This window comes from Cupressus sempervirens, chromosome 2 (genome assembly GCF_028749045.1).
Source record: "Cupressus sempervirens isolate cs-2001-9-10 chromosome 2, ASM2874904v1, whole genome shotgun sequence".
Lineage (NCBI taxonomy): Eukaryota > Viridiplantae > Streptophyta > Pinopsida > Cupressales > Cupressaceae > Cupressus > Cupressus sempervirens.
The window spans coordinates 133930021-133950406 of record NC_143119.1 but is presented as its reverse complement, the minus strand read 5'-3'; the positions used below and the strand labels follow the sequence as shown (position 1 = coordinate 133950406).

At 36.8% G+C, this 20386-nt stretch overlaps 1 protein-coding gene across 3 annotated transcripts in view; it reads right to left on the bottom strand.

Annotated features, from left to right (window-relative positions):
- Nucleotides 1–1452: 1452 nt before the first annotated feature.
- LOC149571397 (uncharacterized) overlaps nucleotides 1453–20386 on the bottom strand; it is a 60765-nt gene continuing 41831 nt past the window's right edge. For all 3 annotated transcript variants that reach the window (XM_089812931.1, XM_089812930.1, XM_089812932.1), the window contains exons 3-5: nucleotides 3751–3802; nucleotides 3558–3625; nucleotides 1453–2854 (exon numbers count right to left, since the gene is read on the bottom strand). In XM_089812931.1, the coding sequence (XP_089669057.1) occupies nucleotides 1628–2854; nucleotides 3558–3625; nucleotides 3751–3802 (1347 nt within the window). In that variant the 3' untranslated portion in view covers nucleotides 1453–1627. The remainder of the gene's footprint in view (nucleotides 2855–3557; nucleotides 3626–3750; nucleotides 3803–20386) is intronic.

Below are 20386 nucleotides of genomic sequence, written 5' to 3'. Positions count from 1 at the left end.
AATCCTTCCCTTTTGAGCCAATAAGGATACACTTTATGTGTTGAAGATGAGAATCCTCTCAAACATTCATGATTGTGTTAACCTATCAAGGATGATCCTATGTAAAATACTATACAAACTTTTGAGAATACAACTTTAGAAATAAAATGAATATTCCTCATGATGATGGATTATAGGTTTCGTGATTTGATCTAATAAAGCTCACATAGTTTTTTTCTAGAAGTGTTTCAAACCATTTCCGAATCCTAGATAATCTTTTAGGTGAACACATTCCATTGTGAAGCTAAGTTTGAAATTATGCTTCAATTGAGTCTAGCAAAAAATCTTGTGAATCCACTTAACAAATTCCAATTCTGATAAGCATAAAATATATATCACCTGCCAAACTAAGGAACCCATGTATGATAGACATTAGATTCGTGTCACAAACCAAGTTCATAAAGTCAAATGGAAGTATTAAAAATAGTTGAATAGTGCCCATTCACCTACATGCAATCAAACCCAAATTAGTCGCACTATCAAAATGTAAGGTGGAAGCCTGTCTAAGTATTTAAACTTTGCCACCTCTCATCTTGAATAGATGGTGAAGACTTCCTCTCCATAACCTTCATATAGGTTAACAGTCCCAACATATATGTTTATAAGGTGATGAGCCTACTAAGCAGAAAACATGCATTTAATGTAAACTAGGAAAATCAAAACCTGTATCCTCAAATATGAGTGTATATCCTACTCCATTTGCAGCTGAGATTTAACACACCACATACAGCTTCATTGAACAAGTGTTATGGTGACCTAATATCTTATGTTATTACCAGCATGAAACTACAGTATCTAGCAGAACATTTAAATGGAAATCCTCCAAGTAAAATGTTCAGAAAAGATAAGAGAGATATCTAATCATAATAGAGAGATATCTGATCACAATATCGGATGGCAATAGTTCTTAAGTCATACCAGTTTCTTAGTTTTGACCCTGTTGCAGTTACCTTATGATGTCAATCCTGAAAATGTTTTAAGCCTCTTCACAGGTAAAGATGAATTGTCGATTGCACACATGATGTTTTAGTCTTGATGATGTCAATCCTGATAATGTTTTAAGTCTCTTCACAAGTCAAGATAAATTGTGGATTGCATGTGTTTCTTGACTGAAGGGAATTTCTGAATGTATTGAACTGAAGCCACACTATGCCAATACATAGATAGAAACACTAATCTAAGCCCAATTCAGTAGAAAAATATGTACCATGCAGTAGGATGTGTGGTATCTCAAACCTGAAAAGATATCTTGTTGAAGACAGTGGCAACCTAACTTAATAGATGCACCTTACTTGAATGGGAAATAACATGGAAAAAGAAAAATGAATAAAATAAATTAGAGTTAAAAGGCCCACATGGTCTTCCAGATTTTGAAATCTTTATCAATCCTTACTTGAAATCCACTTGCCTATATGACAGAAAATATTGATTGCATTCACTACAAGGTAATATTGAACAAAATGACAAAATGATCAATGTCCCATCAACATTACAATTAAGAGCATATTAATGAGCATAGAGGCAAGTATATAACATATTTTACCACCAAGTAAATGGATTAAAGAAACAAAAAAAGAAAAAAACATAACTATGATTCTGTTGCAACTGGAAATTTCTGACCGAAAATGTTGCGAACAACATGATCCTCCTCTGACCCCACACTCTTCCTAAGCTCGTCAAGTGTTGCAGCTACATCTTTTGCCTCCTCCCTCAAATGCTCCAAAGTCTTTAACAATTCTTCTGACTTCCTTACTTTGTCCTCACAAACCACATTACCGGCACCCTTGAATGATCTATCACATCCTTCCGGAAAGCAATAAAAATCTTTTCTTTGTAGACTGAACTCAGACTCTTCTTGCAGCTTCTTCTTTACCGAATTGAATTGATCCTCAACAGCACGATGTAGGCCACTACTTTTACTAGAATTATCACAATACTCAAAGGACTCTTCACTTTCCTCATCTGTATCTGAGATCTCTGATCCCCTTTTGTGATGCTGATTTTTTGCACTGGTACTGTTTTTATTATCTTCCATTTTGTATTTTCTACAAATGTCAGATTCACGGAAAAATCCATGCCGTGCATCACACCCACTCTCTGCTTGTAACTTCCGCAACAATCCATCTAAGTTTCGTGGACTAATGGAAGAATCTCTGCAAAATGTCTTTTGTTCCTTGAGAATTTCTTTCACATCTTTACGAAAGATATTTTTCTTGAATACAGAGAAAGGGACCTTCTTGCTTGTTGATTCTTCATAGATTGGTGTTTCTAACTTCTCTCTTCTGTAACGACCTCTTACTTCATATGAAGATTCAGTTCTCTCTTGGTTATAGGAGAAGAATCTGTCTTCTGAATTCTTGAAAATGGGAATATCCGTGCTTGTTTTCATCTCCATTGGCATTCTTAGGTGTGGGTAGCTGGGAAACAAGCATTCCTTTGCATCAAATGTGGGAAATTCTTTTCTGTCCACTCTATTAGATTGAAAAGCATTGTTCACAATATGGAACTCCTCCTTAAATCTGGCCCGCCGTTCTTGCCATGCCTGAGCTGTCGAATCAACTCTCACTCTAGCTCTTTCCCGGAACATTTGGAGTTTTTCCTCATCAGACATTCTGTCAGAATCCATTGCATCTTTGTCCACAAAAAGCTTCCATGTTCTTGAATATTTCTGCCCATGTTCAACCTTATCAGAAGTTGATGATCTAAAGTAACCTTTTGAATTCTGCACTTTTTGTGAGCATCTCTTACAAATTAGTTTGGACCTTTCTACATTGTACAGTGCCCGTTTTTTCTTATCAGATAGACATGCGTAAGCCTACAAGAACATGAACCAAATGTGATGTTACAGTTAAGGCAGTGTGACTCAAGTTCCAAACTCAACATGGCTTTATGCATCATATGATTTGGTTCAAGAAATGATTAATTTATATTTAAATTTTAGTTTAAAAAATGAATAATAGAAAACTGTGAGCACTAGATGAATAGGACACCAATATTGACATCCTGTATTGAAAGTCCAGTACAGGAAGTAAAACAAAAACCTGCCTCAAAATCTTTCTTCACAACAATAAAAAATTGGCTGTCTCAATTATCATGACATTTGAGTTCTAACCAAATAATGGCCAAGAAAGAAAATTGCAATATAGGCCATTGCAGAAAACAGTGTGGCGGATGAAATTTACAACCAAAGAGAAACAAATATGTTGTTTTGAATAGACTGCTTAGTTGACAAATAGTCCTATAATGGAAATCATTTTATGATTTTTCTGATCAGAAAATACAGAAAGAGATACGTATTTCCTTTATTTAGAATGGTGTTCTTATTTATCCATGCTACATTATGGTTACACACAAGGTGATTGCTTCTATTTGAATTTTGCTCATGTGAAGTTTAAGAAGCTTCATGCCATGTGTAATTAGGCCCTATACAAACAGTATATACAGTAGTTTTTTTATGGAAAAGGCTTCTGGAAAAGCTGTGTAAAATTTTCAACATTGCTATGTATTGTGCCACTCACCTCAGAAACAAGTTTAAATGCAGCCTCTGCTTTTGGATGTTTGTTTTTGTCTGGATGAAGTAGCAATGCTGCAAAAAGAGAAAATCAGTTTCAGATATATCCAACTATTCCATTAGTTAGAAATTGCATCCAAATAAACATGGCTAAAATCAAATGACAATAAGATGTAGGATATTATAATTTAAGGGCTTACCAAGTTTACGGTATCTTCTTCGTATTACATCAATTTCTGCATTTTCCTCTACCTATTCTTAAAAAAGCTTATTAGAATTATGTCCAAAGTAACAAGCAAGGCACAGAGAATTGCTGCAATAATTTGCCTCTAGAATTGTAATCTTACACATTTATACTATTCCATATCCTAGATGCAATCAAGTAACCATGGCTTTATAACATGACAATAGAATATATAAACAGGTAAGATAAATCATTCCTCTAGAGCTGCTGCAAGATGTATTAGAATTATACCATGAACAATAATTACAAGTATCTAGTCAATCATACTGCAATAAAACTTTTCTAACTACACATTTATTGATGAGGGAAATCATGGATCTCATAATAGAAACTGCCAATGTCCTTATTGATGTTTACTTCCCTATTTGTTCATTAGCAAGTTTGGTGATGGAAATCAGCCACGAAAGGGAAATTTGTGGCACCTGTTGTGGGGTTTTCACACCATCCCCCCATTGCAAATGGGGACCCCATCTTTTTCTCTTGGTCTTGTCCTTTTGGCTTAGTTCTTGGTAGTTTTGGGCTCGGTCCTCTGAGGTTCCCCTCTTTTGAATGAGAATTAGTGAAATTGGCCAAGTCTGAAAAGTGTTGTCCATGTGGCTCCTAGAATGGAAACTGTTTGTATGTCAGAGAATTGAATGTCTTGACATACTTACTATTTTTAGCTTCTCTATTTCTAGAAAGTCTATTTTTAGTTCTATTTCTAGAAAGTCTATTTTTAGTAAATTTAACTCTCCCGGATTGACCTTATTTTAACTTTGGAGCAACTTACTATTTTTTAGAAAGCCTATTTCTAGTAAATTTCACCTCCTCCTGGATTGACCTTATTTTGACTTTTGGACAACTTACTATTTTTCGAAAGTTCTAGTTGATAAAGGGACAAAAGGGTATCTATTTCTATATCCTAAAGACTGAGCAAGAAAGGCAGTCAATCAAAAAATGGTTGAGTCTAGAATCACCCTTGAAATATCCAAAAGTGGAAAGGCATGAAAACATCAGGAAAAATGGTTGTTGCAGAATTCTTCCATCATGGACAAAATCCATGATCACTCAAAAAATCTTGCCTTGGAGAAAAATGGTTGTTGCGGATGTAATGTTCCTGACCTCCGCACACTAGTCAGACCTCAAAACAGACTGTACAGTAGGCAAGGCAGAGTTGACCGTACGATGCAAATGTTCATACGGTGTGATGGAGCCCTAATTTTTATGGTCTCCATTCATGCACTGTTCTTACTGCCCTTATCTTTTCTCCCTATGGTACACAAGTGTCCACGTTGATGACAAATCAGCAATAAGATCAGAAGAATTACTAGAAGACAATGATGAATGGTTCCAACATTCAGACCTACACAGCAAATGATAGCAGCATGCCTTTAAGGTAGTAATAATCAAATTGTGGCATAGAGTATGATAGACCTGTTGGTGATATATTAGAACATACAACATTAAAAGTAAAACATCAAATATGTATACAGTGAAACCCACTGAATATGCTGTCAAACATGTACAAAGCAAACATAAATGACAGGAGTTTAGAAAGCAATGATTCTGCAGTGATGAAGTCAAGTGCTAAGAAGAAAAGTATTGTGCAACTGGATGGTGTCTATGAAATAACAAGAATACTGATATATTGTATCGCTGCACAATAGTAATTACAAAAACAATTAAAACTGTGCCTTTCAGAACTGATAAAGATATTTAAAATGGTTTCAACTAATCGTATGATGTCCTCTGCAACAAATATTGAGCAAGTAACATACTCCTCTGTGAAATAATGGTAGCAAGACATAAAGGAAGCATATCCAGTCTACAAAAATCCCAATTCAGAGACATGCAGATAAAAGCAATCAGCATGGACAGAAGAATAAAATCGTTTGAAATGTTTGAGTTTCTCAGTGGATAAGGGAACTTGACAAACAAAATGGCACACCAATTGCTTCATGAATTTTCTTGAGTGTATAGGAACAGCAGAGTTACATTCATTTCAAGAGTGAATAGCAAGGAGTTTTGTATCGACTGCCACCAACCATTAAGGAACTTTTATTAATATTTAATATCTAATGTCTTGTCGTATTTGTTGCAGGCCTGGAGATATATGTGGGAAGGTGGAGATGATGGAAAGTTACCACTAGTGTCCCTGTTTGTGATGCGAGGATGATTCAGTAACATATGCTGATAATATCCACACTTTCTGGTTACTTAGCACTAAATAATGTTCATTAAGGCCCGATACTTGTCATGAATGCATCAGATATGCAGTAGGAACATCTTCAGAATGGTGCCCGACTAAGGTTAGAAGAGCCCGTGCAGATTTAGCGAATGGATGTTGCATATTTATGGGAGGAGTTTCGTTTTTATTTTGAGCCTTTTCAGCATTCATAGAAGATTCAGGAACATCCACGGAGAAGAACAAAGTTGTTCTAGCGGAGGAGAGGAGCAGTGAGTGCGTTTAAGATTGAGTAATTGATTCATTACCATTGCCGGCAACAGTATTGGCATGGCCAATATTAAGAGCATCGTGAATGATTTACAAGATATATATGGACAGACACACCTCCATTAGAAAAGGGGGAGTTCAGGAAGATGTTTATTGCAGGATGCCCCTGGTTGTTTATATAATATAATTCATACCCGACTAAGAGTTTACATTTTGAACAAATATTCAAAAGGAGTTGCTGATTAGTTTTTAGTTATAAATTGTTAAGTTATAGTTAGGTGCTATGAAAGGATGTGTTGTTTTATCAAGCACCCTTTGATCGTTTATAAATATAAGATGTAAAGTCACACAAATAGATTCATATACAATTCATATTCAAATTTTTACATATCTAAGTTATTGAGCATTTGATATATTATATTCTTTCATTGGCAAATAAACGAATTCTTGAACTAAGCCCATGGATTGTGGATTATTGAATAAATTTTTATGCGATTCTGGAGTCAAACTGCATTGGATGGATCATCAGTAAGGAGTCTCTCCGGCGTAATTTTGTTTTCGGCATGATCAATAAGAAATATTTATTTAATTTATATGCATAATGCTTTAGAGTTGAAATATTATATAGTTTTGTCCTTTTATAATTATTATTTTTATTTTTATAAATAATTTATATGATAGATAAGTGGACAGGATCAATTATAGCATTTTAAAATTGAACATCATAGATATTGAGAAATATTATTTTTTTCCGAATCTATGTCTGGTTTGTCTCCGAACCACAGAGTTAAAATACATCTAGACTATTTTAAAATTGCATTGGTATATTTGATCCATCGTGTCTTGATTACTAAATCGTTTATAATTGATGTGCATAGAATTTTATAAAGTTGTACATTGTAAAATTATAATATTGACTCTATCGCCCTTTTAATTTCGGCACTGGTCGTCACATTACTCAATGATTCATTATTCATATGCTAGAAATTATTTCATATCTTTCCTTTGAAGAATTAATATATTTATTTGTTGCAATAATCCATAATTATTATTATTATTTAACATTCTTACATTTATACAATCATTTATTTTTGTTATTAATTCATAATTTGCAAGTTTAAAGTTTTCTATGATTCTTGTAATTAGGAAAACTTTCATCGCATTCACATTCTAATCGATTTTCTATAAGGATCTTGGATTTAAGTGATTTATTCAAGATCAAATACACTGGCCCTAGCCTTGCAGAGCCAAAAGCGCAGGAAACTCGAATTTCAATGTTCAGTTCCGTCAAGTTGGCCATAATCGGTTGGATATCCCAGCATCGAATTGGAAAGACTCGTAGAATTCCAATCTGCGATTTTGGGAACCAACAGAGTGGAGGTAGAATGGGGTGATGATGCAGGGCCATACAGTGTATGGCAGAGGTAGATGGGTGGCAATGCTAAGGGTCGTACAAGAAGATTGTATGATGGGAAAAAGGAGTCTATACGGTACAAACAGGGAGATTGTATGATATAGACTTGACTGTATGGTGCAGAATGGAGGGTCGTACAGTGGTGATGTGCTTGGCTTGGGGGGTGTACGGTTAGGAAAATGAACAGTAGAGGGGGACGTATAGACAGTACAGCAATATTGTTGAAATTAGATTTAATGCAAAATACACAAGAATCGTTGCCAGAGATGGAATCACCCAAACACAAAGAGAGATGATCAATATAAACATAGTTATTCCTCCAATTTGCAAATATGATGGTGCTTCGATTTGCCAAATCTAAGAAAACTATTACAGAGACGGAATAGGGTAAGGGTTGAATCTCACCGAAACCAGATTAGCCAAGTAGGGAAGATCTTTCACTTCCGAAATGGTGAACAATGTTGAACTCCCACAGGAACTCGCAGTACAAAAGAATAATCCAAATCGCATACCAACAACTACCTACATGTTGTGCTTAATTACCCTTCGAAGGAACTTTCCAAGGGTTTACAAATATAGCCGACGGCCATACCTACCAAAACAATAAAATAAAAATGGGTCTGAGATATACTAAATCAATCGGCCCATGAACAAAGGTTTAATTAATTAATTATTTTATGACAGGAACATTATAGTCCTTCCGTCCCAAAATTTACTTGTCCTCAAGCAAATGCAATGTTGGATGCTGCAGGATGTGTTCACCTTCCCAAGTCGCGTCGTCCAATGGCAAGTGTTTCTAACGTACCAAGTATTTCCTCAGGGTACAGTTTCACAAAGTCTTTCCATGTACATCGATGATCTCAGCCGGTTCCAATATGAGCTTCCCTACTTCATTGAGTGGTGGAAGATCTGTAATTACTGCAATGTTATGTCCCACGGCTTTCTTCAAGCAGGAGACATGGAAGACATTATGGATGCGGCTCCCTTTTGGAAGTTTCAGTTCGTAGGCAATTTCATCAATGCACCGAGCTACATGATAAGGACCATAAAAACGTGACTTCAGTTTTTCTTCCCCTTTTGCCTTCAATGAGGATTGCCTGTACGGTTGGAGTTTGAGATAGACCAAGTCTCCCACTTCGAAACTTCTCTCACTATGGTATCTTTCGACATACATCTTTTGTTGATTCTACGCCCTTTGTAAGTTCTCCTTCAAGAATCTCAAGATGTCTTGCCCTTCCTAAAGCCTGTCCTTTTCCCTTGGTGCGCAACTGTCACCCAGTAATGTTGATAAATGTAAAGGATTCATACCCGTTTAGTACTTTGAAGGGTGTCATCCCAATGGACATGTGATAAGTGGTATTGTAACAGAGTTCCCCTAGATGCATCCATTTGACCCATGCCCATTGCTGTGCTAAGACGTAGTTCCGAAGGTAGCCTTCTAGCCATTTCTTCACAATCTTCGTTTGTTCGTCTGTCTGAGGGTGGTAGCAGTACTTGGCATCAATTCTATCCCTGCCAACCTAAACAATTATGTCCAGAAAATACTGATAAACTGACCATCTCTGTCACTAACAATGTTTCAAGGTAACCCGTGCAGACATAAAACTTCTTTGAAAAATAATTTGGCTACCTGTGCGGCATGGAAATTTGAAGAAATGGCGAAGTGTGCATACTTTGGCAGTCTATCAACCACCACAAAGATACAATCCTTCTCGTTTACCTTAGGGAGTCCAGTGATGAAGTCCATAGAGATACTTTCCCATTTTTGTTCCAGTATAGGTAAGGGTTGTAGTAACCTGACAAGTAAAGTGTGCTCGGATTTGTTTTGCTGACAAACTGCACATTCCCATACGTACTACAATACATCTATTTAAGTCCCTTCCATGAAAACCTTTCCCTGAGCTGTCTATAGGTTTTGAGAAAACCTAGCTGTCCAACCAAGGGTGAAGCATGTACTTCCTTCAAGATTTTCTGCTTTAGTTTGGATTCAGGCACTAAGTACATCCAATTCTTATAGTAAATGATGTCATCCACCACCTTGTATCATTCATCCTGAGTGTCACCGTCCATTAGCTTACATGCAAATGTGCTTTTGGAATATGTCCAATCAGCTGAAATCTAAGACAGTAAGCAGATGGCGAGTTTTCTTGACAAGGCATCTACAACCACATTGTTCTTTCCCTTCACATATTCAATGTGGAAATCAAAAGCCTGAATCTTGCTTACCCATTTTTGTTGCTTCTTGTTCAGATCTCATTGCTCCGGTAAATACCTCAAACTATTATGATTGGTACAGACGACGAACTTGGTACCCACCAGATACTGTCGGAACTTGGTAAGTGCATGCACAATGGCCAACATTTATTTGTCATAGATGGAATATAGACCCTCCACTTGTGTAAGCTTCTGACTCTCATAGGCTATAGGGTGTCTATCTTCCATTAATACCGTGCTAATGCCTACTCCGGATGCGTCACATTCTAGAATGAAGGGTTGAGTGAAGTCAAGTAAGGTGAGAACTGGGCAAGTGCTCGTTGTTTCTTTTAACTTATCAAAAGTGTGTTGTCCTTTTTCATTCCACTGGAAGGAGCCTTTCTTTGTTAGATCTGTTAATGGTGCACTGAGCTAAGAGAATCCTTTTACAAACCTTCAATAATAACTGCATAGGTGAAGTCAAGTAAGGTAAGAACTAGAGAAGTGCTCATTGCTTCTTTTAACTTATCAAAAGTGTGTTGTGCTTTTTCATTCCACTAGAAGGAGCCTTTCTTTGTTAGATCTGTTAATGGTGCACTAAGCTGAGAGGATCCTTTTACAAACCTCCAGTAATAAATGCATAGTCCAAAAAAACCTCACAACTCAAAGAGTGATTTTGGTGGGGACCAATCAAGGATAGCTTGAATCTTCTCCTAATGAACTTGCACCCCAAATTTACTAACAATGTGTCCTAGGTACAATATTTCAGTCATCCTAAATTCGCATTTGGATTGCTTGGTGAACAAGGACTGAGCTTTCATGATCCCTAGGACTTCATCTAGATGCCTCAATGTGTTCTTCCCAAGTTTTGTTGTAAATAATGATATCATCAAAGAATACCGGCAAATACTTATGCAATTGTTTGTTGAAGATGCGATTCATGCAAGACTGGAAAGTAGTTGGTGCATTCGTTAGTCCAAACAACATGACTAGGAACTCATAATCCCCATAGTGACAACCAAAAGCCGTCTTCTCCACATCTTCCCTCGTGCGGATCTAATGGTATCTGGAACGGAGATCTATTTTAGAAAAATAAACCACACCATGCAATTCATCAATCCTGGGAATAATATATCTGTTTTTTATTCAACGCACGGTAGTCCACACACATGTGCATCGTTCTGTCCTTTTTAACCAATACTACTAATGATGAAAAAGGGCTAGAGTTGGGATGGATCCATCCTTTCTCAAGCAGTTCCTAAATCATCTTTTCGATCTCATCTTTGAATTTCTTTGGATGTCGGTATGGAGTGGTGATAACCGGCTTCACTCTTGTTTCTAGTTCAATGGTATGCTCAAAACCTTGGTCGGGAGGTATACCTGATGGGATGTCAGCAAAAACTCACTCGCACTTATCCAAAATGGTTTGAAGTTTATTATCTGGATAGTATGCTTGTTGACCCTTGATTGGCTCTGTAGATACGAAGCACTATGCGGCCCATGCATTGTCATCATGTCGGAAAATAGCTTCCATTTTCTGTGTAGATACTTCCTTCGGACCCTCATTCGCCATCCCTCTCAAGACCACTTTTTTCCATCAACCACAAAAGTGGAATCCATCCACTTGAAACTTTGTATACTCATCCAAAGATTCCATCCATTGTATGCCTAAAATGACTTCCATATTTGTCAGGTCTACTACAAAGAAGTCTTCCATTATTGTGTGGTTACCCATGGGATGCTTAACTAGGAAACAAGGTGTGTGCATAGTAACATTGACCCTATAGCCACTTTGACTTGGATCCCTGTGTGAGCTTTTGTGGGCAATGCCCTTCACTTCATGAGTGATGAGTTTATGAAATTCAAGGTAGCTTCATTGTCCAGCATTACAATCACCCTTTGACCTTAAAGAGTTCCTCGTACCTTAAAAACTGTATATCTTGGGTTGTCAGCCAAGGCAATGGTTCCTCTACGTTTCACTAAAGCTGCTACTCTCTCTATATGGTTGGGACCGATATCTTCAAGGACCTCCTGTTGGTGCTCTTCTTTGGTAGAAGAGTGCTCTGGCATGACCTCAATGTAATGTACCTTCCCTTTTCACCAGCATCTGTGTCCTGGCTCCCATGGTTCTTTGCAACTAAAACATAATTTCTTTCTTCGTAGGTCCTGCCTAATGGCTTCATCCATTGAGGGCTTCCTTGGAGGAGGTCAGCTTTCATTTGGTTCTAGTAGAGGCTTGGACAGAAAGTGGCTTCGGAAGGAAGAAGATGACGAAAGTGCCATGCTTCAAACCCTTTTGATTGCTTCCAAAAGAGTGCAGGTTCAACCCTTTAACCCATCCCTTTAATGGTTCCATTAATTCATCCATGAATGTTACTACCCGACGTCGTTCTAAAATATCAGTGACAACTACAAAAAGTTTCTAGAATACAGTGATGTATTGGTCCACCAATCCTGTTTGCCTTAATTGTGTCAACTCCTTGAATTTGAGTTCTGGATATTGGTTATCGAACCTCTCTATTAATCTTTCAATAAGTTCTACATACGTGTTGACTTGATCATGTATGAGTGTGATTCTACTGTGTGGCCACCATCCATGTGTTATTCCTTCTAAATGGAGAGCAGCAAACTTAATTGCTTCTTCCTCTAGCATCAGATTGAATTGGAACTAAGTGTTTGCTTTCGTTACCCAGGCTTGTGCACTCATAGATCCCAATCCATCAAATGACGATAGGTTTACTTTACTCAACTTCCTTTTGAGATCATCATTAAAATATCCTCTATTCCCACTTCCAGAATAATGCATTCTTAGCTCCAGCTAATCTTTATATGAAATGTCTCCTTTCATATTGGCATTCCTCCAGTCTTCTCTCAGTTGTTCTTGTATTTTTGCAAAAGTTGGCTCCCTTTCTCTTTGCGGCACCTCCGTCCATGGAGGGAAGGTTCCCATGGAAAGTCGAGAGCGTGTTGGATGAGGGTTTGCATTACCCGACATCGAGTATGTGTTGTGCCCATTTTGTTCAACAAATATCTTATTGTCTGCTAGTTTCCTGAGAGTTTTTTCCATAAGCTGCTGAGTATCATTGATCTTAGTCTAATTCCTCGAAAGATCCCTTAGTAGCGTCATGACTTCGGCAATCTTGATCTATCATTCTATCAACTGAATGGGATCTTCTTCTTGTCCAACTATAAACTTTCATTCACTATCCACAAGCTGGCAAGATCAATAGCTCTGATACCACAGTAATGTTCCTGACCTCCGCCCACTATGCAAACCTCAAAACAAATTGTACGGTAGGCAAGGTGGAATTGGTTGTACGATGGAAATGTTCGTACAGTGGAGGCAAAAGGGGTTGATGATGTAGGGTCGTATGATGTATGGTGGAGGTAGATGGGTAGCAATGCTAAGGGTCATATAAGAAGGCCGTACAGTGGGAAAAAGGAGTTTGTATGGTACAAACAGGGAGGACGTACAGTGTAGAATGGAAGTCTGTATGGTGGTGGGAAAGGAGGTTGTACGATATAGACTTGAAGACTATATGGTGCAGAATATGTTCTCAAGAATAAGATCACATTATGTTCTCACAGACATGTATCCCAATCAAAGATCTATTTTTGCAAAGTAGCTTCATACAAATCATCCAGTAGCTTATGTATATGAGGAATGGAATACTTGTTCTTAATGGTCCTCTTGTTAAAAGCATGGTAATCAATGCACATCCATAGAGTATCATCCTACAGTGTAGAATGGAAGTCTGTACGGTGGTGGGAAAGGAGGTTGTACAGTACAGACTTGAAGACTATATGGTGCAGAATATGTTCTCAAGAATAAGATCACATTATGTTCTCATAGACATGTACCCCGATCAAAGATCTATTTTTGCAAAGTAGCTCCATACAAATCATCCAGTAGCTTATGTATATGAGGAATGGAATACTTGTTCTTAATGGTCCTCTTGTTAAAAGCACGGTAATCAATGCATATCCATACAGTGTCATCCTTTTTCACAAAAACTACTAAAGAAGCAAATGGACTGGAGTTGGTTCTAATAGGTCCCATAGCTAGTAAATCCTTAATCATTTTCTTAATTTCCCCTTGAAATGTCTCAAATAGTGGTAGGGCATGGTAATGACAGGCTTAGCGCCATCCTCCAACTCAATCACATGCTCAAACCCATGATCAAGTTGTCTACCTAGGAGAATATCTCCAAAGACTCGCTTATGCTTATCAAGCATTGTTTATATTAGAGATCCCAAACACACCACAAATTAGGTAAGTTGGAAAGTAGAGTTAGCTCTGTCGAGTAATGCCAACTCGGCTGCTCAGCTTGCCGAGTTACATGGACCATGACTTGGCTGCACATCTGGGAATTCTGTAAAACAAAAAACATAAAAAACTTAAATATTTTTTTTTCTTTTTTTTCTTTTTACATTTCTTTTTCTTATAACCCTAAAAGGCCTTCTAATTGCTTGTTATGGGAAGAAGAGAGGAAAAATGAGAGAGGAAGAAAAAAGAGAAGTCATAAGTTTGCAACCAACAGGGAAGAAGAGCATTAAGGAGACCACAAACCAATTTGGGGAGGCTATGAGCTAGCATTGGGAGCATTAAGGAGTCAATAGCAACACTTCTCAACTCATTTGCAAGAAGTAAGTGTTAAACTGTAGATTTTGTTGATTTTACTTTGTATAATGTATTTTTCACTTAGTTACTAGATTCGTGCCCTAGAGGTTGGATCTGGATCCGTGGCTAGATTCGTCCAGATTTTATTTTTATTTTTTTGAAAAAACAAATTTGAAAATTTTTTTTGAGTTTTTTTTCCGATTATTTTCTTATAATCATTATGGATTTGATCCATATATTCATACCAAAATCATAGATTCATAGATTCATACTTTGAAATGATTTAGTTTAGAATTATGTATATTGCTCTCATTTTTTAGTATGTATATATATATATGAATCCTCCATGAATCATAATTGACAAAAAAAAAATCAAGAATCCACGGATCTGATTCACATGCCCAAATCAGATTCGTTTCACGAATCAGTAACTAAGATTTTTCATTGTTTGTTAATTTTTCAATTTTATTTATAAATCTTGAATGTTTTTTAGTAAATTGCATAAGAGAAGTAGACTAATAGCAAAGTGCAAAGTGCAAACCCTACAATGTTTCTAGAACAAATTTGTAAACATGTATTTACAATTTTCTCAAAAAAATGTAGGGTTTTCTGATTTTTTATATTAGTTTAACTTTATAACTTTGTAAAATTTTGGATTTTCTTATTGCAATAGCCTTGACTTTCATTTTTCACAATGCTTCCATACAATCTTGCTTGGAAATATACCAAAAATTTTCCTAGCAGAAAAATTAATCATACAATGTGGGTTTTTTGTAAAGATAAAAGTCTAGCGGCATCAGTAGATTCAAATACCATGTTGTTATCATACCTAGGTATGATATTACTATGTGCACTAAACAAACTATCAAGGCAAACATTTTTGTTATGTCCTCTTAGAGACACATGAACAAAAAAAGTTAACTAGGAAGAGGCAACCTAATGAGTTAAGTGGTATTGGCTCCCACATCCACATCTGCATCACAGGTTGTGTTGGAGAGGGTTCTACGAGGCCTCCCTTTCTTCCTAGTGCTAGTGCCAATGCTAGCACTTTTGCTCCTAGTAGTGGCACTATTATATTTCATTTAAGAATACAAAAGTCGAGATTGGATAGTAGTTATAGGTTAGGCACTACGCACAACCCTTGCTTGAGAGCATGGTTTGGAACAAGGAGATTCATGATGTTGCGAGAAAATAAATTTGCAAATTTTGGTATTTTTGCAACATCCCATTTGTTGCAATCAAATACAACTTTTTTGTTTGTTTTCTTTAAGTTTAAAGTTCAATTTTTCAATTTATGGTTTTGATTTGAGACTCTGAAGTTGAGGCCTACTAGATTCATAATGATTTATCATCTATTCATAATCTATTTGTGACAGGTCTCCTTATTGGCAGGCATGATAGATGTCGTAACTATTTGAGGTGTGGGGTAGAAAGCCCCTACTGATGCTATGTCAAGTGACCTCCTCTTAGAAGAAATGGTTGAGGATGTGAAACTTGAGCTAAAGGACCACCGAAAGTCATGGACCCAAAAGGGTTGCACCATTATGACAGATGGTTGTGTTGGTCTGATTTTTCACAATGCAGAAATTATGGAAAAATTTAGTGAAAAATCATTTGAATCTTAAAATCTTGCAAAATAGGGTTTTGTTCCTCATATTTTGAGAATCTTTAGATTTCCCTAGTTCATAGCCTGGTCTCTGTGTCTTTGAAATTCCATTAAATTCTCAAGGTTTGTCTTTAGAGAATTTCTCAGAAACCCTAGTGCCATGTCTTGTTTTACCCTAGTTTTGAAAAACCCTCGAAATAGTTTTTCATAAAAATGATTTTGAAAATATATCATTTTACCCTAAGGTTGGGCCTACATGAGCATGGTTTTATTAAAAGCTCGTTTAAAAACTTATTGACCATATTATTTTATTGAGAAATGCCCAAAGTATTATTAATTTTGTATGACCGTTGATCTTGTTCAGATCAACGGATATCGCATTTTCGCAATGTTGAGATGCAAGGCTTTTAAATAAAGCGGGCAAGCGATTTTTGGACACATAGCAAGGTGGGGTCGAGAGTTCTTAGTATATGCTACGGTGTACCAAATTGAAAAGTGATTGCTGACATGTACTCCCAGTTGTGTCGTTAAAGAGGTTTCCTTGCCAGATGTGATCGAAGTTTGGTCAGCCATAGATCCTTCAAAGATCAAGGGCTAGCGCAAGCCCGCAATAAAAAACTACTTGTTCAATAAGAAATGCGAGAATGCGCCTTTGTGCTGCATATCATAGTGAGGCCGGGATTAGGACAGGAAACTGAGTTGTGCCATGTTGTATGCCACATATGCTTAGCTGGAAGTACTTATGTTACAGGCACGGAAAGTTTCAGAGATTAATGCAGTAGTCAGATTGGTCGAAGCACGAGAATTGAAAGCAGTCATTTCATTGGCCCAAGTAGATGAAGCAACCATAAAGTGCAGATTTTTTCTTACACCGTTGATCTTGTTTTGATCAACGGAGGGCACTTGCCCGCATTGAGAACTTGAATGAAGTTTAAATAAAGTGGGTATGCGCCATGTGGACACGTGTCCATGGTGACATCACTATTCCCAACTCAGAAGGATTAAAGGTATAATCAGTGTCACCGTTGATCTTTCGAAGATCAATGGCTAGCGCAATCCTGCAATATGGAGATGCTTGTTCAATAAGGAAAGCGGAAATGCGCAAGCTTGACATGTGGAAAAAATGACGTCAAGTATTCATTCACTCAGGAGGTGATATGGGACCCGCTTGCGTGGAGGTTGTCAGAAGGCACAAACTCACATGGAGACTTCCTATTGGTGGCGCAATCCTTCAATATGGAGATGCTTGTTCAATAAGGAAAGCGGAAATGCGCAAGCTTGACACGTGGAAAAAATGACGTCAAGTATTCATTCTCTCAGGAGGTGATATGGGACCCACTTGCGTGGAGGTTGTCAGAAGGCACAAACTCACATGGAGACTTCCTATTGGTTAAAACAGCTGACTGGGCCTTAGTCAACTGTAAATTTGTGTAGTCGTTGATCTTGTCTTGATCAACGATTGGCGCTTACCTGCTATTTTAAGATGCAAGAAATTTAAGGAAGGTGGGTAAGCGGTAATGCACGTGACCATTTTTTTTGCCATAAAGTTCGTTGCTTTTTGAATTAGAACCGCCCAATGTATGAAAATCTACGGATAAATTTAAAGCTGATTGCAATTTGGAGGTAACGATTATTGAGAGTTAAATATGGCGCAGGGCTCATTCGTGTGATTTCAATGCTCGAATATAATCTACGATCTCGCCATTATTTGAACTATAGAATTGCAAGAAATTAACAGAGCATAAAGAAGTTTCAGAGCCAGGGCACAAAAATTTTATCCAGCAATCCAGAGAGTTGCGGCGGGAATTATACAGAGAAGAAGTGCAAATTTAATGTTGCAGATGAAATTGCAATCAAATTTAGATATATTTTCATCTAATTTGACTTCTCCTGCAATTGTAAGGATGAATTGAATGTTTTTGGAGGTGGTTGAAGCAATTGTTTTTTTTTGGCAACTGCACAATGTTGAATTTCATGGCAAAGCAAGTGTGGCATGTTGAAATCAGATTTTTGGAGCCTCAGTACAGATTGTGATGATTTCTTGATATTTCTTCATGAGATATTTGCATATTTTTAAGTGGGGATATATCAGATATTTTGGCATCATTTATGGTTTTCAAAGTGCGGGTAGATGAGGAAGTTCAGTTTCAACAACTCCAGATTGAAGACTCTTTTAGTGGGACACATGTCAAATTCAGATTAGAGACCCAAAAAGATTTTCTCTCCTATATATCTTCCTTTTCTACTTATTGTAAGGGTTCCAATTCTTTGAAGATTTTAGGTGGATTGTGAGACCAATTTGGTTCCAATTTCCTAGGTTTTCTCATAGTTGTGATACCAATTTGTCTCAGTATTCTCCTGTTATGAACAGCATATTATATCTCTTTTGAAGCATTCCATATTATACAGTCATTCTTGGTGTTCTCTTCTAAATTTTGATATATAGATGATGTATTATTTTCAATGAAATTAATGCAAAGAGTTTAACCTTCTTAGTTTCATTCTGATTCTCATCTCCTACTTTTGTTACTTGCAATGTTCTGTGGTTAAGAACTAAGGTCTTGAACTCAGTTGCAACCCCTTAAGGTTGTATATCAGGATGAATTTGCTGTTGGAACAAAGAAGCCAAGTAAATGCTTGTTTATACTCATAGGGTTGCAAATTACACTAGAAGGATTTTACAATAAGTACGAAAGTTGTTATGAAGACTGATGCCTATTTGCAAGTCAAATAGATAGATCACGTGCCTGAATATATGCGTATAATTTAGGTATCCATCTGCATGTTAAGGTTTAGTTGATGCCCAATGGATAAGGGACTGGTCAGCTTGAAGGATGCATGTTCTCTATTGTTGCATACCCGGGTTATGCTAAGATACAAATCTTAATCGAATGTCTTTCCTTTGTGTTTAAAAATTAAAAGAGTTTTCCCTCACTTAGTTTATTAGGTTCATGCGCTCTGTTAAGTAGCTATTTCATCCATGGATGCTTGCATAAACATAGAAAATTAAGGGATTTTATCTGTTTTCCAGATTCAGTTGTATGCCTTTACACTGGTACCATATAAAGAGTCTGAGGTCCACCCACCTAGGTCTAACAAAGCCTGAAGTAGAAGACGGATTTATCCTTATAGTTGGCCCAAGATTGCAGCCAAGTGCATCCATCATAGGAATTTGCTAACCTTAGGTGTATTGATTTGGTTTTTTGGTTATTTCTAAAACTGTTAAATCAGGAGTCAACAGGTTGGATGGATAGGAGGAATATAACACTCCTAAATTTTCTTGTTTTCTATAGAGGTGATTGATCATTCTACTTCCCTACATGCATTGTGATTGAATAATTTAAATTTTGATTTGTTGATTCATCTATGATAATTAATTATTTTTCTTTATTTAAATTTTGTAGAATCCAACATGTTCCTAAAATCTATTAATGCTTCCTCATATGTTAAAAAAGTCGCATACCTATGTAAGGTTATTGAGGAAGTCATAGAAGAGGTGGGCGAAGAAAATGTGGTGCAAGTGATGACAAATAATGCAGCAAGTTATGTTGTTGCACGTAAATGTTTAAGTTTTAAGTTTTCAAGTTTTGAAATTTGATGGAGAGACCTCTATAAATTTATTTGAACTTTTCTTAACAAATGTAAACTCCTAATTAATTAAAATTTCGACAAGTAAACTTTTGATGGAGAGTCACCCCAAACAAATTTGGTCTCCATGTGCGGCCCATTGCCTTGATCTCATGTTGGAGGATACTGATAACCTTGAATGGGTCAAATCAAGCATTAAAAGGGCCAAAAATATTTGCAAGTTTATTTACGATCATGCATTGGTCCTTTGCATAATTAGGCAATATAGGGGGCAAAAGAAGTACTTGTCTCGGTATCATGATGTTTGCCTCAAATTTCCTTGCTCTGAAATCATTGTTGACATCAAGGGGAGATTTGAGACAAAAGTTTATTAGGGTGAAGTGGACTTCCTCTTCCTTTGCTACGACCACTACAGGGATAGATGTGATGAATTGCATTTTTGATGACCCTGGTTTTTTGACCCCTTCTCAAGAAATTTTGGAGGTAAATTTATTACAATTTAACATTTAGTGTTTACTTTGTTTAATAATTTAGTTTTAATTTTAATTTATATGCATATTTTTATTTGTTTTGCAACTTTGTAATTTTCCTTAGTTCTTGTTTAATTTCTAACTTAATTGTTTTTTTACATTATATGTAGGTCATTGAGCCCCTCTTAGTTCTCCTACGAGTTGTCAATGGGGAGAAGCCCTCTATGGCCTACATATATGACCACATGGTTGGGGCTAAGGAGACC